Consider the following 23,222-nt stretch of genomic DNA (forward strand, 5'->3'; position numbering starts at 1 on the left):
TTAAAGTACTTTCCGTACAATGTGTTGTTTGAATTTATTTAAATGGAGTTTTCTACTGAGTATTTGTGCTTTTAAGATAGCAACTTAAGGCTGCATGCCTAAGCCCACTTGCCTGGGATTAAGCCTCAGTGAACTCAGTGGGACTTACTTCTGAGTAGACATATCCAGGGTTCAGCTGTAGGTGTGCCTGCTATGTTCTTTGGTCTTTATTCTCGAACTATTCTTTAACTAGGGGGATATTTGTCAATTGTCGGCTTTGGAATGAAAATGCGTCTTGTAGGAATGGTCAAAGGGACAGATTCAACTAATTTGTTCTGCTAGCAGAAGCCAGTCCTGGTTGCACAAAGGATCTTTTCCTGCCTCTCTCTCTCTCTCACCCCCCACCCCTTTCGAGTAACCTTCCTAAGTCTGCTTGGGAGGGACCCCTAGAACAGCAGGACCCCTAGAACAGCAGGAGAGGGAAGATGGTTCTGTTTGACAAGCAAAAATGCTTGTGCTGACAGAACAGTCAACTTAATGCAACATTGAATTCCACCCAAAGCTTTGTCAGAACTGTGGTGCTTGTGCATAAGCAGAATATCATGGCCCCATTTTTGTATGTTGATAGCACATCTGAAGACTATGATTTTGGATTTTGAAGCTAACTTGTTTGCCTTGCTCAATAGAGATATTTTCTACGAGTTGCTGCGTGAATGGGAAGACAACTGTGAAAAAACAGGCTGGGACTTTGAGAAGTGTCTGGGAGACAGGATCAGGTAGGAATCTTTGGTCTGTAATTTTAACAACACTTGATAAAGAGTGCTGCTCGTTGCTGATGTCTGGTGTGGTCCTCCATCGGGAGGATTGTTTTTAAAGCACAGTTTGCAACAGCTGGAAATTGCCTCTGATGGTATACTTGGTTCAATATTATGGATTAGATCCAGTAGTATGCTGGGACACATTGCAAAACTGACTTGCATTTGGTCCTAAGGCCATGTCACCACTGTTACCTAATAAACTTGCAATCATTACTTTGGACAAAAAGAAAACCTCAGTTTAAAATTTTTTTTAGTTCTTACACTAAATAAGAAATGTATTTTTTTGTTTTGATATAATGGGGTCTCAAAGACTGTAATTTAATTACCACCCTTTCTCCCCCCCCCCCCCGCCAAAAGAGGGGTAAACATTCCAAGATAAGTTGAAGATGCAAATGTCTTTGAGTGCCAACACACAGGTTGCATTTAATTCTGAAAGACCAGAGTTACAAGAGAGTATTACTGGTAATGAACATTTAGCAACCCAATTTAGCAACAAAAACTAATTCTACAGGAAGCTTAGTTTCACACAGGGGAAAATTCTCAGTTCACATAGAACTTTTTCAGAGTACTATTTTCATAATTACTTTTAAAACATTTAAGTCCCCCAGACATTTGCTGTCTTTCCAGTCCGGCTTCCACGCTGGTCATGGGACCGAGACGGCTCTGGTCGCCCTAACAGATGATCTCCGCAGGCAGCTGAATCGAGGCGGGTCAGGGCTGCTGATTCTTCTAGACCTGTCAGCAGCCTTCGAGATGGTCAATCACGAACTCCTGGACCACCGCCTTGCCGATGTGGGGATCCAGGGCACAGTCCTTCAATGGCTGCGCTCGTTTCTCTCTGGTCGGGGACAGAGGGTGGCGCTTGGGGGGGAATTGTCATCCCGCCACTCCTTGGTGTGTGGAGTGCCTCAGGGTGCGATTCTCTCCCCGATGCTTTTTAATATCTTTATGCGCCCCCTCGCCCAGCTTGTCCGGAGTTTTGGGCTGGGTTGCCATCAGTATGCCGATGACACCCAACTCTATCTGTTGAGGGATGGCCATCCTGACTCGGCCCCAGACACACTGACCAGATGTCTGGAAGCTGTGGCTGGATGGTTATGTGGGAGCCGGTTGAAGTTAAATCCTTTGAAGACAGAGGTCCTCTGGCTGGGACGGGGCGATATGGGATTGAGGGGGCAACTCTCATCTCTTGCAGGGGTGCAATTAGTGCCAGCATCGTCCGTTAAGAGTTTGGGTGTAATCTTCGATACCTCCCTCTCTATGGAGGTGCGGATTACAGCTATAACAAAGGCGGCATTTTTTCATCTCCGCCAAGCTAAGCAGTTGGCTCCTTATCTCTCTCGTCCTGACCTAGCCACTGTGATCCACGCGACGGTCACCTCCAGACTGGATTATTGTAACTCGCTCTACGTGGGGCTGCCCTTGAGACTGACCCAGAAACTCCAGCGGGTGCAGAATGCCGCGGCGAGACTCCTTATGGGGTCTTCGCTGCGAGATCACATTCATCCGGTACTATACCAGCTGCACTGGCTCCCGGTGGAGTACAGGATCAGGTTTAAGGTGCTGGTTTTAACCTTTAAAGCCCTATACAGCCTAGGACCCTCGTACCTACGGGACCGCCTCTCCTGGTATGTCCCACAGAAGAACTTACGGTCTGCAAATAAAAACATCCTGAAGATCCCAGGCCACAGAGAGGTTAGGCTGGCCTCAACTAGAGCCAGGGCTTTCTCGGCCGCAGCTCCAATCTGGTGGAACGCTCTGTCACAAGAGACTAGGGTCCTGCGGGACCTGACATCTTTCCGCAGGGCCTGCAAGACAGAGCTGTTCCACCAAGCCTTTGGTCAGGGCGCAGCCTGACCCCCTCCTCTGGCAATCTGCACAGAATTTTGCTTAATGGTTGCCATCAATTTGATTTTAATTAATTTTTATAATGAAAGGTTTTTAGAATGTTGGATTATTTTGATTGTTGTTAGCCGCCCTGAGCCCAGCTTCGGCTGGGGAGGGCGGGGTATAAATAAAATTTATTATTATTATTATTATTATTATTATTCTATATATCCGCATAGAGAATAATTGTTTCCTTATTTTTCTTTGTAGCACTATTAATTTGTTTCTGGTTTCACAGGGTTATGATGGCTCACCTCTCTGCTGCTTGCAACTACAGCCATTTTGCCAGGCTCTTTCAGAAGCAGCTTCTTCAGGTAAAGAAACGCTCGCTTCCCATAAGGAAAAAAAGAGTATATTTTGCAAGTGAAACTTTTCTTCAGTTCATATCTAACAGTTGGAAATACTTGTTCATTGAATGCATAATTAATTCATAATCTAATTTCCTCAGTTAGTCTGAGGTTCATGCACCTAACAGTTTATGGTTTGGGCTGTAGAGACTGCTTGTATTCATAAACAGATCACAGAGTTAAAGTTTGCACACTCACAAATTTGACCTCTCTTTTCTCCCCGCTCCCTCCTCTATGCCATAGATGTGCAAAGGTCCAGTTGGTGGTGGTACAAGTTGGGGAGACACCCCAGACCAGGATGTCCTTAACATGCTGGGTTCTGATAATCTGAGCCGCTTGAAAAGGCTGCAAGAGAGATTCCTTGTCCCTCAGAGCATCCGAGGGCCTTGCCCACCTCCCTCCTTCCCTGGATGCCAGCAGTTCTTCAGGGACTTCATCCTCAGTGCAGGAAGGTTAGATACTTACTGCTATTTCTAGGATGTGTCTGGGTGAGTGATCCCGGCTGTATGGTGGTGGCTGGGACTCCTAAATGAAATAATCCAATGGCCTTGTTCAGTGTCACAGTAAACCATGGTTAGTTTATGATAACCATACTAATCTTGATTTCGTGTTCTTGGTTTCTTTGGAGCGAAGCAAACCATGTCTGGACATCATGCTAAGCCAGGGATTGTGTTTCTCCTATGTGTTAGCAAGGAGGGACAAAGCAGTTGAAATCAGCACGTTCACAGTAAAGCATACATTGTTTAGTAGCTGGATCCATAACCTAAACAGATGAGCATAAGATCATTGCAGAAAGAAAACGGTTTAGATGAAAAGGCTTTGGAAAAGAATAAGGTCTTTGCCTGGTGCTAGAATGACTTCATGTGGGCTTCACCAGGGAGTGTTCGGCAGTGTTTGCAGCAGTGCCGACTACCAGCACGTGAGCGGTTTGGTAGGAATTAATCTGATTTTAAACTTGCATTGTAGTAACCATTCTCAAATGCTGCTGTGGTTACACTCTTTGCTGAAATTAAGTTGTTCTCCTAAAAAGCTCATTATCTTTTTTTGGTTAAGTTATCAATTTAATCAGCACCTTATGGACAGCCTGAGCCTGCAAATACTTGAGCTAGATGGCCTTGCCTTGGTGGAACATGAACCCAGCGATGGAGAAGCAATGGATGAACAGGTATGTATTGCATAGAAACAGCCATTCACAGTTGAGCTTCAGAGGTGTCTATGTGGGTTATGATCTCTCCTACTGCTTGGAAAGGAAGAATTTGACTCGTGGCTCTCTCCCCCCCAAACTTTCTGTCTCTATTGGCTTCATGGTTGGTTTCGGGCCTTCATTTGGAGTGCTACTCACTAAACACCCTGTGTGTGTCTTCCAGTTCAGGCTTGTTTGTCTTTCTTTGTCCTTAATAACATGTTGCTGTTCTAGTGTGGGCCCCCTTTACTCCTCTTTTTGTTGCTCCTCCCTTCTGTCCTGCATTGTCCTTTCTGAAAAGAGGTGTCTGTCCTTCACACGGTCTTTCTCTCCTGTGATGTCCCCCCTGCCTCAATTCCTCCATCATTGCTCCTCCAAAACCACCCACCCATCCAAGTGGTGAAGCTGTTGGTTAAAGCAGAGTTCCGTGCCCAGCGGAAGGATGAGGAGTACGTGCTGCATACTCTTGGTTGCTTTATTTACAGTTCAAAGCAGTTATATTACAGAAAGACATCTTGCCTCTGCCGGAGCAGAAAAGCATCCTCTCTCCTCGACAGCTTGGAGAGAAACAACACAGTGAAAAACAGGAAACCAGTGTACGTCACATCCAGTCTCCCTTTCCCGTGAGAAACTCCAACAGTACAGTACAGACTGTGGAATGTAAACACCTGTCTCGTGACAAGCCCTTTCGCTGCACAGTGAAGGAAAACAGAAACCAACATCCTCCCCCTTTCTGTGAACATCACTGGGCAGCGTGTTCGTACAATATCAGTACAAACCCAACTTCTGCACATAGGTACAGTGTTGATCCCTTGATACAATCTTGGATAATACATCAGCAGGAATTTTATTACCTGGCATATAGGACACCGTTACGAGTCCCTTCTGAATACATTCCCTAGCATGCTGCAATTTTAATTGCAAGTGCTTCGTGCTTTGCTTACAACTTTCAGACTTCAGCAAAGCCAAACATGCTTTGTTGTCCTGGTAAACCTGGATTGGACATTTGACAGGAATTTTCATATCTTTGCACAATTGTATCAACCATTCACAATCTTTAAGTGAATAAGACAGTGCATTCAGTTCAGCTTCACAAGTACTTAAGCTAACTGTTGTTTGCTTCTTGCATGACCAATCAAACAGACCCTGATTGTACATGTAGCAAACTCCAGATGTACTTTTCCTGTCTTCAGTGTCACTTCCAAAACTTGCATCTGCAAATATCTCAAGACCACCAGACTTCTGATTGTTAAATCTCAGTCTGTAATGCATAGTGCCTTTCAAATACCGCGCTATGCGTTTCAGAGCTTTCCAATCCTTGACACTAGGATTGTTGACTTGTCTGCTTAGCAAATTACAGCTAACAGCAATGTCTGGTCTTGAACATCTGGCAATGAAGTTTAGCTTGCCTAGCACACTTCTGTACAGTGTAGAGTCAGAAAATGCTTCTCCAGTGTCATCTACCTGATAACCTGTTGTCATCGGTGTGTCCACAGGGTTAGCATCCATCAGGTTTAGTTTGTTTAACACATCAGCAATTTTCCGTGACTGGTGTACTAGAATGTTACCATCTTGATCTCTTTCTATTTCCAGAGATAGGTAGTTGTTTACCTCACCAAGATCTTTCATGTCAAAGTGCTCTTTCAGTTGAGCTAGGGCGTTATTGTACATTGCGACATCTTTCCAAAAGAATAATAAATCATCAACATAAAACAAACAGTACAGTTTCTTTTGCCCCTCCTCTTTGACAAATACACATGGATCAGCTTTCCCTTGCTGAAAACCTAGAGAAAACAATACTTCAGTGAGTTTTGTGTGCCAACACCGTGCACTTTGTTTGAGACCATAAAGGGATTTCTTCAGAGCACAAACAAATCCCTGTTTTACCTGTACGCCATCAGGTGGAAGCATATAAAGTGATTCATCCAGAGATCCGTACAGAAAAGCTGTATTAATATCATGGTGACTAATGTGTAGATTTTCCTCTGCAGCTAGCTTGAGCATAAGCCTAATGCTTTTATACCTCACTGTGGGTGAGTAGGTCTCGTGATAGTCTTCACCTGGTACTTGTGCAAAACCTCTGGCTACCAATCTGGCTTTGTGTCTGACTATCTTGCCATTTTGATCAGTCTTCGCTTTGAAGACCCATTTGCTTCCAAGCAGTTTCATTCCTGGAACTACTGGAACTAGCTCCCATGTTTTGTTCCTTTCCAAGGAATCAAGCTCAGCCTTCATGGCATTTAACCATGGTTCAGCTTCCTTTGAATCCAAACCCTGGATTTCTTGGAAACTTGAAGGTTCAAATACCTTCTTGGAGCTTTTAACAGCTGTTACTGCTATCGTAGCAAATTCATCAGCAAATCTCTTTGGAGGTTTGCCTTTTGTGGCTCTCTGTGACCTACGAATTAGCCTTAAGTCTTCAACACTCTCCTCTTCCTTCTTAGGAGAAAAGCGACCTATTGTGAACAATGGTTCTTCCAATTCTTGATCAGAGCTTTCAGAGGGTCGCATAGAGGCTTTCGCACTCTTGAAATCCTCTGAATCACCCGATTCAGTTTCAGAGTCAGACTCAGAACCTTCATCAGTGGGTGTGGGTTGTTGTGGTTGCTTCTGACTATCCTCAGTCTCATCACTGTCATCAGGATAACATTGGAAAATTCCCACATTCTCCCCCCACTTTGCATTGTATTCAACACTTCTCGTGAGCTTAATTGTCTTAGAGTCAGTCATCATTATTCTGTAAGACCCTTTCTGATAACCTAGAAAGATACCATGCAATCCACGCTTGTCTAACTTTGAATTTTGTGGTGAATGAACCCACATGTCAGAACCAAAAATTTTCATGTGTTTGATGTATGGCTTCTTGCCAAACATCTTCTCATAGGGGGTACAACCAATCGCTGAAGATAACCTGCGATTGTAACTGTAAACAAAACACGAGAGAGATTCGGCCCAATAACTCTCTGGAAGATTGGCATCATGCAGCAAGGTTTTTAACCCTTGAAGCAATGTCTGATTTGCCCGTTCCGCAAGTCCATTCTGCCATGGCGAGCGAGGACTAGACAAATCGTGTTGAATTCCTTTCTCAGTCAGAAAAGCTTCAAACTGCTGAGAAGTGAATTCTCCCCCGCGATCACTGAAAAGAGTCTTTATCTTCTTACCATGCACATTTTCCAACCAAGCACAGAATTCCTTGAACCTAGGAAAAGCCTCTGATTTCTGCTTGAGATTGTACACAAAAATATATCTAGAAAATGCGTCAATGAGAACCATGAAGTACCTATTTCCACCCAAAGAGGGCGCTAGTGGTCCAACCAAATCAGCATGAATAATCTGGTATGGTTCCGTAGCTTGCCTACTAGACACCTTACCTTTCGCAGCCATTTTCACCTTGTTTGCTGCGCATGCTTTGCACTTCATGTGGTACCTGCAGGGTCCAATAGTCATACCTTCAACCAAGGCAGGCATTTTAGATACTGCCTCAAAATGCAAATGACCAAATTTTCGATGAAAATCATGAATACATCCTGCATGCAAACTTTTGTTAGAACCTGCAATGCAACAAGTGTCATCCTGCACAACATCATCATAATACAAAACAAACAAACGATCAACATATTCAGCATGCAATTCATAGTCATTTTTCTTTGTGATGATGCACTTCTTGTTCTTGAAGGAAACGTCAATGTTCCGCTCATTCAGTTGTCCAACGCTGAGCAGATTATGTTTGGCGTCTGGCACGTAAAGGACATTCTGTATCGATAAGTCCAAACTGTGAAGAACAACAGTTCCGTAGCCTTTACTGGGAATAGTGTGGTCATCCGCCTGGTGAATCGCACCTTCCTGCGGTGTAAAAGACACAAAAAGTCTCTTATCGTTGCACATGTGGTGGGTCGCCGCCGAATCAACAACGAAGAAAGATCTAGACGTCTTCTGGACCTCTGCAACCTTTGGAGTGAAGCGTGAAACCATAGCCTTGTGCTGCGTCGTCCTAGACACCGGACCTTTGCCTTTGCCTCGGCCTTTTCCACGCGATGAGCTTTCGCTGCGCTGCTCTGTCTTGGCCCTGGGATATCTGCATTCCCTCTTCATATGGCCTAGACGTCCACACGAGTAGCATTTCACTGCCTTCAAAGCTTTGGCGCCATCTGGTGGTTCCACTGCACTATGGGATGACGTCTGTGAAGACTCCCCCTTGCCCATGCAGCTAGCACCCCGGCGATCTGCTTCATTTAACACCACGGCAGTAACAAAGTCCACTGTTAGCTGAGCTGTTGGCTGCACAGCAATCTGAGTTGCAACAGACTCCCAACCTGAACCCAAAGATTGTAGTATCATGAAAGAATACACAGCCTCTGGAAAGTTGAGTCCTCTCTGTTGCAGCTCATGTCTCAGATTTTGCATCTCCATCAGATGTAAACGCACATCTCCACCTTCAGCAAGAGCCATATTATGCAGCTTGTTAAAGTAAAACATAGTAGATCCAGCTTCTGTCCTTAAGTGAGCCTCTCTCAAAGAATCCCAAATTTCTCTGGCTGAGGTCTTATCACGCAATAGACAGAGCTCTTCTGGGGATACTATCAATGTAAGTGTTCCCCGTGCTTTGGAATCCTTAACTTTCCATGCATCTGTAACTGGAGCTGGGGGGGTTTCTGTAATGACCTCAAACAAACCCTCTTTCCGCAGAATTGCCTCTGCATACAAAACCCAGTCGGCATAATTTTTCTTGTTGAGCTTAGGAATCCCACAAGCATCCTGAAGGGCCATCATGACTCTGGCATTAGCCTTCAGCGTCATATATGCTGCTTTAAATCTTGCTGCGTCACTGCTGCACCTGCTTTATTCCAAAAGCGCACTTAAAAGTTACTTTCGATTTCCCCAGCATAGTAACTTGAGCCTGGGAGCCATTTTCCTATTCCCGGCAAAACGGCTTTAAAAGTTCAAAGTCCAGCCATAAAGCCATTAACTAGAAGCTGGCAGGCTGCCCGGAGCAGTAGCAACATACCTCATCAATCATGTTTATGCGCAGAGCAGATTCCAATCCGATCTGTCCCTCTGCATTCCGATCCTTTGCCGGCACTCCGATTCGACTTCTGGGCCCATAACCATGTGTTGGTTAAAGCAGAGTTCCGTGCCCAGCGGAAGGATGAGGAGTACGTGCTGCATACTCTTGGTTGCTTTATTTACAGTTCAAAGCAGTTATATTACAGAAAGACATCTTGCCTCTGCCGGAGCAGAAAAGCATCCTCTCTCCTCGACAGCTTGGAGAGAAACAACACAGTGAAAAACAGGAAACCAGTGTACGTCACATCCAGTCTCCCTTTCCCGTGAGAAACTCCAACAGTACAGTACAGACTGTGGAATGTAAACACCTGTCTCGTGACAAGCCCTTTCGCTGCACAGTGAAGGAAAACAGAAACCAACAGAAGCAACAGTAGAAAGCCTGGGTGGTAGCTGCAGTGTAAGCCCCATCCCACTCCTTTTCCAATACAGTGCAAGTATATAGAAGACAGTAGCGTTCTCTGATGAGCCCCAGTTGTCCTAGGTAGACCTGCGACTGCTACCACCATGCTGATTTGTCTCTGATTTGGATAGTCCTGCCCTTGCTGCACACCCCACAAAATATAATAATAAACGAACCACCAAAGTGGGGACATAAGACTTAACTTATAGGTTTGTTGTGAGCATTCAAAATGTTGCTGTTATCTGTGGCTATAATATGTCTGGCCTTTCTTTCCACTGCAGGATGAAAAGAAGCGTTTTGCTGCTGTCCTTATGAGCCTCCGACTCCTGGCAAAGTTTTTTGGTTTCCTTGTCTTCCTGCCATATCACACATCGGAACCAGCGACTGGAGACTTGCTAGAATCTGCAGTGATGTTAAGAAACCAAGTGCGTAACCAGCCACATTTACCTAACAGAAGTATTTAATTTTGCTATTATCAGAGAGATGTGCAGGCATTTCATTAGAGGAGCCTCTGGGCTCCTCCTGAGGTGGTAGATACTTGCTGTTTTAACTCCTATCCTAGTTAAGCAACCTCCAGTATGGGGATGGATGGGGTCCTGTGGTCCTGCAGATGTTGTTGGGGAGTCACAGCTCCCGTGAGGCTGAGAAGATGCTGAGAGCTGTTTAACAACATCTAGAGGGCTGCAGGTTCCCCTGCTGTGCACTATTGTTTAATTGATGCTGCCTGTGTTTCTATAAACTGAGGGAAGATTGAGTTACTCATGTGCTACAGCCATATGAATTAACTACACTCTTGATATGGAAGGAAGGGGAAGTGTTTCATTTATTGGTGAACACAGTTGCATCAGAAGCTTGCACGTCCTTTTTGATGTAAACCTCTGATACAGGGATGCTCCAAACAAGTAACCCATAATGTCAGTAACTAATTCAGTACATTGTACAAACTACTCCTCTGGAATAGTCTCCATGGACCATTATTTGCAGTTATATTGTTTACTAGACTCACGCCTCCCCACCCGCTCACATCGAAGTCCAACACTCTTGTTGCTAAACTGCGCTGGCTCTCTTGACATCAGATTGTGCTGTGTGGTTTGTCAGTGTGCCGGCTGAATGTGGAAAGCATGAGGGGTGGTTATTATTATTTCAATTTATTACCTGCCTTTCACTCCAGGGTCATAGGGCAGGGTACAACCATTTGAAATACAGTTTAGCCAGATGAGTGACTTAAGATTGCTGGATTTGAATAGGCTTCATATGCCAAAATATACAGTGGTGCCTCGCAAGACAAAAAGAATCCGTTCCGTGAGTCTCTTCGTCTAGCGGTTTTTTCGTCTTGCGTAGCAAGCCCATTAGCGGATTAGCGCTATTAGCGGTTTAGCGGCTATTAGCAGCTATTAAAGGCTTAAGGGATTAGCGGATTAGCTGCTAAAAGGCTATTAGCAGCTTAGTGCCTTAGAAAAAGGGGGTGGGGAGCGGGGAAAAAAACCCCAGGAATCGCAAGACATTTTCGTCTTGCGAAGCAAGCCCATAGCAAATTCGTCCTGCGAAGCACCTCCAAAACGGAAAACCCTTTCGTCTAGCAGGTTTTCCGTCTTGCGAGGCATTCGTCTTGCGGGGCACCACTGTAGTGGGTCTCTTTAAGATACTGCTCTGATACCTTTCCTTGATATGTGAAACTGATTGCACCCTTGTGTCTTTCTGTCTCCCCTTCCCCACTTCCCAACAAAAACTGTTTTTTGAGCTCGGAACTTAACTACCTGCTCTGAGTGATGTTAGCTAAAAACACCCCCCTTTCTTTGCCAAATTAAAAAGTATACAAAGGAAGATGCAAGAAGACCTGAATAATAAGCCCAGGTGCTTGTGTGCTTGTGGCTTACCTCCATCTCTGCAACAGTGTTCTGTTCACACAAATTAGCCAAGGAAAGAGTTTTCCTCTTAGTGGTGAAGGAAAGAGAACCCAAGAGAGGGACAGAAATGAAAGAGGAGTTGGATATGTTTACTTCCCTTTCCTACTTTTTGGTGTTTCCCCATGATAGTAAGTAATGTGTGCTGAAGAGGAATTAAAGTCAACGTTTTCCTAATGTTTTCCCTTAAGACCCATCCTGTGCTGGATATATTGAAGCTGCTTAGGCAATCAATACAGAAACGATGCACGGTCTTGACTGTACCTTGGGTTGTAGAGTTCCTTTCCCTTATGGATCATATCGCCCCATTTCTGGACTACTATGGGAAGATATTTGCTCTCCTCTTGCAGCTGTACAGGTAAGAGGTTAGAAAGAAATATTTGCATCTTAATTGAGATCTGCATCAAGGACCTAAATTCTTGTGAGGGTAGGACAGTGGCTTCTTAGCAAAGCTTTTATTGTACTCATGAACAATTTCTGGGTCTACGGAAACGACTTAAAGCTTTCTTTTACAGTATATACCAAGAAATTTATAGCACAGTTAAATATGTAATTACCACAGTATAGGAATGCTCCGCTGATGACTTGATATATATCATATTCCCCTAGCTGCAAATGTTCACATCCTTCCATTACATCTCAATATTTGCAGAAACAAGTGAAGAAGTTGAAAGTCAAATTTTTCCAGTAGTGCATTTCAAATGGTAGTTGCGTTGTACAGTTAACCATAAACCATAGCTTACAGTGAATGAGCAGCACGCTAGTACATTCTTCTGAATTGCTCCCATTTTGTTCCTTTGTTCATGGAGCCAGGAGCAACAAACCATGAGTCATGGCTCTTACCATGGGAGAAGCAAACCACACACATTGGTTCACATATCACGGTAAGCGAAGGTTTGTTGTATGTTGCGCCCTGGCTTCATGAATAATGGAGGGAAATAGGAATAATGTAGTAGCTCGCACATGTCTTGTTTACGGGTTTGCTGCTGGGGCCAGAGTTTTAATATGCAAGGGAAATAAGAGAGCACAGCAAAAGAAACTTGCAAAAGGGGGAAATGCAGAGGTGGTATAACTGATCAAACCTTCGAAGTTTATTGTTCTCTATTCTCTAACCTTTTGTTACAGATACCTGCTGATTTCTGAAAACAAAGAAATGTGTTTCCTGAACAAGCTTCTGATCCTTGCCATTTTGGGATGGCTTTTTCATGTACGGATGAGTGTTTGTAGCAAACATTGTACCTTTGAAAAAACTTCACAAGCCCTGTAGAAATCGTCAAGTAAAACTTTCCTTACTGTACTTTCCTTAAGCCTTTTAAGTGTTTCACCCATGTAACCATTCATCCTCTCCTGTATGTGAAGCTGATTTTTTGCTTCGCTCTGCCCTCCTTGGAGGATTAACTATTTGGGGCTTGTCTTCCAGGTGCCTACTGTCCCAGGGAATCTGTTCTTTGCGGGCGAAGTGAGATCAGAAGAACTGGCAACAGACTCTGCAGCAACAGTTCAAGCTCTGGTAAACTTACGTTGATGAGTGTCGGCGGGTGTGTTTGAAAGAGAGCAAGTGTAACGTTAGTTGTTTAAGACACGCGAAGCCTAAGAGTGACCTGAGGAATAAAGAGAAGTCTGTGGACTTCTGTGCACTTATCTGATGCTTCTGAAAGGAATCAATCTGTTGTTTGTTCTTTTCCCCTTAGGATTCTGTGCCTGTGGTGGATCAGCAGTTACTTTATACCTGCTGTCCATATCTTGGTAAGTCATTTATCAAAGTACAGTGGTATCTCGGGTTAAGTGTGGTGTAGTGGTTAAGAGCGGTAGTCACGTAATCTGGGTAACCGGGTTCGCGTCTCCGCTCCTCCACATGCAGCTGCTGGGTGAGCTTGGGCCAGTCACACTTCTTTGAAATCTCTCAGCCCCACTCACCTCACAGAGTGTTTGTTGTGGGGGAGGAAGGGAAAGGAGAATGTTAGCCGCTTTGAGACTCCTTAAAGGGAGTGAAAGGCGGGATATCAAATCCAAACTCTTCTTCTTCTTCTTAAGTACTTAATTCGTTCCGGAGGTCCGTTCTTAACCTGAAGCACCACTTTAGCTAATGTGGCCTCCTGCTGCTGCTGCACTGCCAGAGCACGATTTCTGTTCTCATCCTGAAGCAAAGTTCTTAACCCGAGGTACTATTTCTGGGTGGGTTAGCGGAGTCTGTAACCTGAAGTGTATGTAACCTGAACCGTATTAACCCGAGGTACCACTGTATGTCCTGTGTCAGAAACAATATGCTGCTTGAGAAATCTGGAATCTCTCCTTTGCCTGGCACTGGAAAGAGCGTCTAGGGATAAAACGTTGAGCTTCCTACTCCAAAATTGAGTTACAATTATCTGTTAAAAAGTTTTTTGTGTGTTTCAGTATGACACTTAAACTGGGCCCACAGATTAGGGGGTTGTGACCTGTGGAAATACTGTTTGGTGATTTGTCCTTCCTTTTCCATTCACCGTGAATAACATCCCGAACTGCTTATGATTCTGAGCTCCTACTCAAGTGTGGTTGGGATCATGGCTGCTTTTTCTTCCAGTGTTCAGTTTCATACACTTCTCTGCAATTTTCTGTCTCCAACTCTTCCTGGATTTAATTATGTTTCACTCATTTCATTGTGTCTGACCTGAATAAAAGTTAGTTGGATACCACCCCTAAATTTTAAAATTGTCAATCAGATTGAATTTTAAAAACCAGAGTGTTCAGATATCTACGTGTGCCGTCTTGTAATCCGCGTATCCTTCTGCTCTAGGTGAGTTGAGGAAACTGCTGTCGTCTTTTGTGTTGGGAAGCGGAGGAAAGAATGGTGGTTATGTAAGGAAAATAACTCCGACTGCTGCTGAGACCTTGGTTCCAAAGCCTCCCATCACGCAGCAGAAGCTTCAGGTGAGAGGTGTTTTGGGACTGCCATCATCCTTGACCATTGGTCCTGTTGGCTTGGGATGATTAGAGCTGGAGTCCAGCAAGATCTGTAAGGCAGCAGGTTGGGGAAGGCTGGATTTTTTCAGGGAGGAATTTCTCAACTTGCACTTTGATATTTTATTTTTTTAGTGGAGCTGTGCAAGAAGTAGCCATATACCCTATGCCACTAATTTTGTGTGAATTGCAAGCATGCAAGAGGTAATTGACCCCTAGCTAAATAAAGAAATGGGAAAGGGAATTAGAGAACAGAGTTAGGAAAAACCTGAATTTGCTGCCAAACTTATAAAATGCTAAAAAAACTGTTTTGGTGGGTGGGTTTGTTTGTTTTGTTTTTTACAATCAAGCAGTATATAAATTCCATGAAATAAAGCATATGCAAGCATTAAAAAGTCTTTATTTTGGGGGCAGGCCAGTCGATTGAAAACTCAACTTGCTTTTTATATTTGTCTCTTGTTCCTCGCTCCCCATTTATGGGACATTATTTGGAAGGCATGTTTTTGATGTTTTGTTCCAAGGGTAGTGGCATTCAACTAACTTTTACTCAGAGCTGACCCGTTGAAATTGACTTGATTATGTCCACTCATTTCAGTGGGTCTGCCCTGTATAAAATTTACTTGGATACCACCCCTGAATTTAAAAAATGCCAATCAAATAGAATAAACAATCAAAGCATTCAGATAGACTTCAGGAATGGCTCGTGATGGGGGGACAATGCTTCATGTAGAATGCTATGGTTTCCTTAGGATTCTTGTTCTTCCTGTTTTTAACAGGCAGAGCTGGAACAAGCATTCTTCCACAATCAGCCCCCATCTTTGCGGAGAACTGTAGAATTTGTGGCAGAGAGAATCGGATCCAACTGTGTCAAGCACATCAAGTAAGGGCAGGAAAGGCACCTGTAACCTGATGGACTTCATAAATGGTCTGGTGGGGAGAATTTATGTCGAAAGATCTTTCCCCATATAAGCAGGCAACTTTTAAATGATGCAAGGACAGGCCTGTGGGTTTTACTGATACAGCTCTTAGTCTTGTGCATCCCTTATATTGCTGTTGTGAAATTTGTCAGTAGAGCAAATGGTGATGGTGAATTGTGAAATGTGAGAAACATTGAGTGAGATCATCAACTGCTTTTATTAAATGTAAGTGCTAAGCCTTCTTTGTGCTCACTTCACTACAGAAGCTTGCTTGGCTCCTCTCTGTGTGTCATTTTGGTGCCTGGCAAAGACACTTTTATTTTCATACTCTTTTAAATCTCCAGTACATTGCTTTTAAGCTCCTTTATGTTTGTTCTCATTTGTTGTCTGTTTTGTAATGCTTCCCCTTCTTAATTCACTTTTAGTGTGAGTTCTGTGGCAAATGTAACACACACACACTCTTTAGGCTCTTTTGATCAGGTTGTAGATGTGTGATTGCTGCCTGCTTATATTGTAGCTTTATCCACATGGTCTCACTTATATTTTATATAGAGTTATGCCATGACCTACAGTGATAAACAACAGGAAAATGTTAAGATTGGCACACACACCATTATGTTTCTAGGTCAATAAACCCTGTTTTTTTGGATTGGCAGTGAGAAGCTCAAGAGCGTCTCCCTCTCATGCACCTAGGTTCACAGCAGGCGCATGTTAAACCATAGTTTCCCATGGTATCCAAACCATTAATAGAAGGCTTTCCTGCAAACCTGATTCAGGATGTAAATTCTGAACCTGTAATTTCTCAGGATATATTTTGGTTGTTGTCTTTTAATTATCGTGCTATTACTATTGGCTTTTGCAGGGCAACTCTGGTAGCAGAGCTGGTGAAAAGAGCCAAAGTCATGTTACAGGACAAAGTGAAGGCGGAAGTCGGCAATTACGACAAACTGCTGGATGAAGTGTGCTCTCAGCTGTATGAAGAAGGTGCACAGGCTCTTATTCAAGGCAAAGAGTAAGGAACAACAGCTGGGTGACGTGATAGATTTTCCCTTGTGGTCATGCTGCTGTCCTGGGCTGTCGCATTGAGACTGCGCCCAGTATGTGGTCACTTCAGTTCTCACCTTGGTATCAGCCAACTGGCAGATTGGCTCAGTTTCCCCTCTGGCTTTCAGGTACCCAACTTTAGAGGGAGCTGAGTAGGAAACTGTTCTGCTTTCAGTTACTCCCAGCAATTTGAAACCATTTGAATTCATATTTGGGCTGCATCCCTGGGGGGACTAAAAATACAGATTTTCTAATATCATGTCTTACATATAATGTTTCAGGCGGTGCTTTTTATAATGCCTATGTACATCTACAGATTTTGCAGGAAGAAGGCCCCTGAGGCTGTGAAAATCTTGCTGCCAGAAGAGACATCTGCAGCAGTATGTATATTTTAGGATACTTGTCCTTTTTTTCTGATGCTTTCTTTTTGCTTTTTCTACATTGGAATATTGTGCTTTTTTTTTTTTGACACGGTGACTTAAAAATGGCCAGAAGCCAAAAACTTCTGAACCTCGTGATCATCTAGAATAGCCAGGCCTTTTTGCTAAAACAAGCAAGCATTTGAAACATTAAAGCTGTTTCTAAAATCTCAACATCCTCATTCAGTCAGTCACGTTAAAAGGAGGTGTGACAGTTCCTAGCTCTTAAGGCCCAAGTAATGCTTCTCTGCATTTTTTCCAGCTACAAAATAAAATGTTCCAATTGCCATATTGGACCATTCAAGGAACAGTTGCTTTATATTCCTCTTAATCAACATTTTAGCAGCAGTTGGAGGAGCCAAAGCCAATCCCCATTTATCGTTTCAGCAGGATGGTGAGAAACCAAAATCAGTCCCTCAATTTTCATTCGAGGCTAATTTTCCATCTGATTTCTTGTGCTCGCTGCAGCTTTGTATTGATTTGTTCCTGACAGTAAGAGCTGTTCGACGGTGGAATTTGCTGCCAAGGAGTGTGGTGGAGTCTCCTTCTTTGGAGGTCTTTAAGCAGAGGCTTGACAACCATATGTCAGGAGTGCTCTGATGGTGTTTCCTGCTTGGCAGGGGGTTGGACTCGATGGCCCTTGTGGTCTCTTCCAACTCTATGATTCTATGATTCAGTAGAAATAACTATAAATCTCACCTGCTCTTCCACCCAAGGTTTTGAGCTGTGCAGCAAATATTGCGGTGGGGCTAGCTACCGAGAAGGCCTGCACTTGGCTCACCACCAACATCACAGGTAGGCTTTTCCACTGTTTCTATGTGCTTAACCCCTGTGTGCCATTTGGTGGCTGTGGCGAAAAAGACCTTTTCCCAGTATAAGCGGGTGTGCCAACTGCGTCTGTTTCTGAAAGAGGCAGATCTATGGTTCCCAGTTATCTTAAGTACTTTGGACCTGGTTTTTCAAAAGCCAAGCCATGGACCCCCTACTTTTGAAAATGTTTTGTTGCGTGAAAAGTGCTACCATACCCTCCAACGTGTCCCAGCACAAAACTGGGATGTGCATCTTCCGGCCATACTCCTGCATGAGTCATGTGACCTGTGTGAATGCATCCCCCCCCCCCCCAGTGAGATGCCCCACATAGCTGATGGCTACATGCCACAGACCCCCTGGGTGGGCATCAGCATGCGACTGAAGGTCTACAGACCACCAATTGGGAAACACTGCTTTAGATACATCGCATATGAGCTACTGCAACACACTCTACATGGGGCTGCCTCTAAAAAGCATCTGGAAACTTGTTCAAAGTGTGGCAGCAAGGATGCTAACTGGAGCTGGGGGTGGGGAGCATGTTACTGCACTTCATTGAAACCACTTCATTGGCTCCATGGGTGTTTCCAGGCCCGATTCAGAACTCTTGCGAGAGGGACCAGTCTCTCACTGGCAGCCTGCTGGCAGGGAAGTGAATGAGAAGCGGGTAATAGAAACAACTGAAACAAGTGGCCCTGTTTTGCTGCCTTCCAGCCCCTGACAGATTACCCCTGAGGGTAACCCAGAAAGGCTGCCCTCTCTTGTTCAGATTATGCTGCTTGAACTTTGCAGAGGTGAACTGCCATCTGAATGCTGATATTAAAGGAGGAACTACATAAGGCTGATGCAGGGAGGTGCCTCTGTATTATGTAATGAGTGTCTGGTTTTCAGTGTCCAGGGTGTGAAAGCGAGTGTATGTTTTGGTTCCTTTTACAGCCTTGATTAAGAGAGAAGTGAAGGCCACGTTCAGCCGCATGCTGAAAACGCAGGCACTTTCTCTGCCTAGTACTAGTGAAGCTGCGCAGAAGAAGAAGGGGTGCTCTCCAGGGTGCCAGCATCAGGCTGCTTTCCCCTCACAGATCATAAACGAAATCAAGGTATGAATCCGCTGCTCTCCCCTCTTAACCTTTGTTGTTATTCTGGCTATTTATTAAAAATATTTATATGCCTCCTGATGACAAAATTCTCTGGGTGGTTTACAATAACAATAAAATTGTGAAATAAACAATGCAATACAGCTTAGAAATTAAATAAACAGATTTTAGATAAAAATAAAAAGGTTTTCACTTGGCACCAAAAAAGTTGCAGAGGCAGGCAGGCTAGGCGAGCCTCTCAAGTGAGAGCATTCACCAACTGGGGTGTCACCACCCAAAAGGCCCTCTCCCCAGCAGCTGCCTGGGACACCTTTGTGGGTGCCGACAAAGCAGGGCCTCCGAAGATCATCTGTGGGCCTGGGAGGGGATCCTTGTTTAGGTCATGGTAGGGAACTTCCAGCCATTTCCCTCAGAGGCTGAAACAGGGGTGGGGGTTTCATCTGAAAGTCCTTTGCAAAAAACCTCAAAGGAGCTGCCACCCCACCTTTAAAGGAGAATGGAGGTGGCTGCCAGGGCAAAGCAGCTTTGAAGCTGCAACAGGTCCGCAGCCGGCTGTTGGGTACTTGGAAACCTCACACATTTTGAGAGCTGGGTGGTTGCTGCCTGCCTGCCAATCATGTGATGTCATTGGTGATGCCACGTGACTAACAGGTAGGTGGCACCACCCAATTTGGCTTGTAAGGCCAGTCCTGATAAGGATCCAGTCTATGGAGGTTCTGCTTTAGGTAACTTGCTCCCATTAGTAATTCACTTGATGGCGACAGCTACCACTCTCCCACCCCAAGCTTTTACTATGTGACATATTTCTGAGCATCCTTGTCTACAAGGAGGCTTATTTGATGGGGAAATGGGTGGGATAGCCCAGCCCTGTGCTGCCTTCTTTGCCGTTTCTCAGGCTTCACTGTGATATTTTGTCTTTTCTATATGGTTAGCAGAGCTCTCTAGGATTCCAGAACATATACGTGCATTCTGAGTCACAAATGCTGTTATATCTAGGATGTGCTGTGCCTTGCTGTCGGCCCAAGGAATGAGGATGAAGCAGTCCAGTTTGCCGATTTGGAAAATTTGTTGGAAAGGTTGAGCCAGACCCTTGGATGCAGAAAGGTAGAGATGAGTGCATTACTTGCAGAATTATTTCTGACATAGCCTTTTATCAGCAGTGGAGATGGAGAGAGAAAGAGAGGAGGGTGGAGGAGCAGTGTTAATATATGTACTAGGTTCAGCAGTTGTTTTCACTTTTCCTAATTAACTTACGGTTCATGTGTATGCGAGAGAATTTCTAAATTAAACTGCCCTCCTAAGGTTTACTTGTTAGGGAATTTGCTTGTAAATCATATGAAAGGCACATACATGTATTAGTTAACAGATTTCCCCCTTTTATCCACTGGGAAAGACTCAAACCCCCTGTTGGCCTGTATATAAAGCCATAGCTGTGCATGTCTTTGTAATTGCTTGCAATACTTGAATACTCGAAATGCAAAGTGTTTGATAAGACAGCAGCTTCAGATATATTCTCTGTACCTGTGAAAGCATTTCTTCGTAGTCAGTTTTCAGCTTTGTGTTTTTCAGTTCATATGCCCAGCGTCAGAGCAGCAACTGGCCAAGTGCACAGTAGAGCTGGCTTCCCTTCTAGGTAAGAGCTGTAATTCTCATCCCTGTTCCTCTTCCCTTCGATCTTAATTAGACCATCTCATTTTGGAGGAGTGGCTGTCCTGAATGGTATCAAACCGTCAAGGCTTGCTTGCTTATGTATTTATTTTCTATACCACTCTTATGCGAGAATCATCAGGTTTACAATATAAAAACACCAAAATACAGTCATACCTCGGGTTACAGATGCTTCAGGTTGCACGATTTTGGGTTGCGCACCGGAACGGGTTACTTCCGGGTTTTGGTGCTTGCACATGCGCAGAAGAGCTGAATTGCAACCCGTGCGTGCACAGACGCGGCGCTGCAGGTTGCGAACACTGTGGGTTTCGAATGTGCTTCCTGCACAGATCACGTTCGCAACTTGAGTGTCCACTGTACTATAGTAATAAACTATAACAAGTATAGTCAGTCCATAGATTGTTTAATTAGCAACAAAGGCACCAGGTGAGCCTCCCTGGAGAGAGAAATCCACAAAATGGGAAGCTACCAGAGAAAAGGCCTGTGTTGCAACCCCCTGGACCTCTCATGGATGAGGCACACGAAGAAGGACCTCAGATGATGATCGCAGGGTCCAGGCATGATCCCACAGTAGTATTTGGGGGAAGTTGAGTTCACTTGTTAGCTGTGAAGGCCTCCTAAACCGAGAGGGCTCACCCCATACCCTGGAAGTTCCTGAAGCCCTTCTCCTCTTGCGTGGATGGAAAGAGCTGCCTCCATCATGGTATGATGTCACTTTTTCAGAATTAAAAATAACTCTCATGAGTAAGTCCAGCATTTCTATCTCAGTTGCTTCTAGTTTCAGATCGTGTTCCTATCCATGGGCTGACCTTCCCAGCCCCAAAGAAGCAGGAGCAGCAGCAAGGAAAGAACCGCTTCATCTCTAGCCTTCTGAAGTCCCTGCTCTCCATCTGGAAAGAAGACTTTGAGGCACCTGTACCCTTGCAGCTGATCTTCAGTAGGAAAAATGCTGCCTACCTTGCGGAAAACAAACAGGACAAGGTGGGGGGCTTCTGAGTGCTTTCAAAGCCACTTGCTAAACCTCCTTGTGCTTCTTACCTTTGGCATAATCTAACATAAGACTGGGGAGTGCTTCGCTTTCACTGTTCAGTGAAAGAGTAAAGTTGTCACATACTATGTCTGCAAGGATGCCAGTGAGAGATATAGGTAAAAGTATGTGGAAATGCTGGTGGCGCTGTGGTCTAAACCACAGAGCCTAGGGCTTGCCGATCAGAAGGTCGGTGGTTCGAAACCCTGCGACAGGGTGAACTCCTGTTGTTCGGTCCCAGCTCCTGCCAACCTAGCAGTTCAAAAGCACATCAAAGTGCAAGTAGATAAATAGGTACCGCTCCAGCGGGAAGGTAAACAGCGTTTCCGTGTGTTGCTCTGGTTCGCCAGAAGCGGCTTAGTCATGCTGGCCACATGACCTGGAAGCTGTCTGCGGACAAACACCAGCTCCCTCGGCCAGTAAAGTGAGATGAGCGCCGCAACCCCAGAGTCATTTGCGACTGGACATAATGGTCAGGGGTCCCTTTACCTTTACCTTATGTGGAAATAAATATTTTGTTCAGGAATTGCCAAGCTGGCACCAGTGAAGGCTTCTTGGCCACCAGGTTGACAACCCTTGTGAGTTTTCTGACTTTCTTTTTTTTGGGGGGGGGGGGGGGACGGGGACTGGTAGACACTTATTTTGCCTGGGAGGGAAATGACAGACATCCTCATTTCCGATGAGTGCTGGGTTAATGTGGTCACTATTTAGTGTTAATTTCTCCCTGTATTCCCACAGCAGAAATATTATAGCAGTAACTCTTTGTGGTGGCGTTCTTATTTACCGGCAGCAAGATGTTACAAGGATGAAGCACTTTTAAAACAAAGCAGGAATGTTATTTGGTTACATTCAAAAGCTTTGTGGTTACTGTTGCAAGGCACAATACTTGGTATCAAATAGACACTCTTAATAGAGAAGTTCAATAAATGTCTTAATGCTGTAATCCTGTTACTGGTTAATGTAAGTTCTTTGTAGGACAGCTGCTGGTTTAAAAAGGTAAAGGTACCCCTGCCCATACGGGCCAGTCTTGACAGACTCTAGGGTTGTGCGCCCATCTCACTCAAAGAGGCCGGGGGCCAGCGCTGTCCGAAGACACTTCCGGGTCACGTGGCCAGCGTGACAAGCTGCATCTGGCGAGCCAGAGCCGCACACGGAAACGCCGTTTACCTTCCCGCTAGTAAGCGGTCCCTATTTATCTACTCGCACCCGAGAGTGCTTTCGAACTGCTAGGTTGGCAGGCGCTGGGACCGAACAACGGGAGCGTACCCCGCCGCAGGGATTCGAACCACCGACCTTTCGATCGGCGAGCCCTAGTCGCTGAGGCTTTAACCCACAGCGCCACCCGCGTCCCTGCTGGTCTACGCTATCCCTAAAACCCATCCAGCCCCTCCTGCAGTCCTAGCCTTTTCTTCACTTAGGTAGATTTCAATCGTATGGCTGTACTGTTATATCCTGCCCTGGGAGTTTACAGTGAAGGGCAGGTAAGAAATCCTGTAAGAAATATAAATAAATAAATGGACAAACTGAGAAGGTGATATAAGGAATGGAGACCAGCTGTGCCGGAGAAATTAAGCTAGGTGATCCTGCCTCCCTATGTATGTATGTTCTGCCTCTTCCATCTTTCTGTGCCTAGTCCCAGGGAAGTTTCAGAATCCTCAGAGGTTCATGTCGGGAGCATGATATACCTCCAGGCTTTTAGATAGATGAACTTGTTATTGGTGGAACAC

The 23,222-nt window shown here is 44.7% G+C and overlaps 2 protein-coding genes across 4 annotated transcripts in view; one reads left to right on the plus strand and one right to left on the minus strand.

Moving 5' to 3' along the window:
• Positions 1-23,222, plus strand: part of CDAN1 (codanin 1) — a 39,419-nt gene that overhangs the window by 13,570 nt on the left and 2,627 nt on the right. For all 3 annotated transcript variants that reach the window (XM_083398066.1, XM_083398064.1, XM_083398065.1), the window contains exons 9-26: positions 666-755; positions 2,923-2,998; positions 3,275-3,483; positions 4,085-4,196; positions 9,960-10,103; positions 11,774-11,940; positions 12,708-12,789; positions 13,003-13,092; positions 13,274-13,328; positions 14,356-14,489; positions 15,296-15,399; positions 16,299-16,448; positions 16,797-16,860; positions 17,616-17,694; positions 18,643-18,803; positions 19,797-19,904; positions 20,370-20,433; positions 21,247-21,449. In XM_083398066.1, coding sequence (XP_083254192.1) covers positions 666-755; positions 2,923-2,998; positions 3,275-3,483; positions 4,085-4,196; positions 9,960-10,103; positions 11,774-11,940; positions 12,708-12,789; positions 13,003-13,092; positions 13,274-13,328; positions 14,356-14,489; positions 15,296-15,399; positions 16,299-16,448; positions 16,797-16,860; positions 17,616-17,694; positions 18,643-18,803; positions 19,797-19,904; positions 20,370-20,433; positions 21,247-21,449 — 2,092 coding nt within the window. The remainder of the gene's footprint in view (positions 1-665; positions 756-2,922; positions 2,999-3,274; positions 3,484-4,084; positions 4,197-9,959; positions 10,104-11,773; positions 11,941-12,707; positions 12,790-13,002; positions 13,093-13,273; positions 13,329-14,355; positions 14,490-15,295; positions 15,400-16,298; positions 16,449-16,796; positions 16,861-17,615; positions 17,695-18,642; positions 18,804-19,796; positions 19,905-20,369; positions 20,434-21,246; positions 21,450-23,222) is intronic.
• STARD9 (StAR related lipid transfer domain containing 9) overlaps positions 11,847-23,222 on the minus strand; it is a 96,910-nt gene continuing 85,534 nt past the window's right edge. The window contains exon 34 of the mRNA XM_083458534.1: positions 11,847-11,932. The gene's annotated coding sequence lies outside the window, so the exon portion shown is untranslated. The remainder of the gene's footprint in view (positions 11,933-23,222) is intronic.

This window comes from Podarcis tiliguerta (assembly GCF_965153285.1).
Source record: "Podarcis tiliguerta genome assembly, chromosome: 1".
NCBI lineage: Eukaryota > Metazoa > Chordata > Lepidosauria > Squamata > Lacertidae > Podarcis > Podarcis tiliguerta.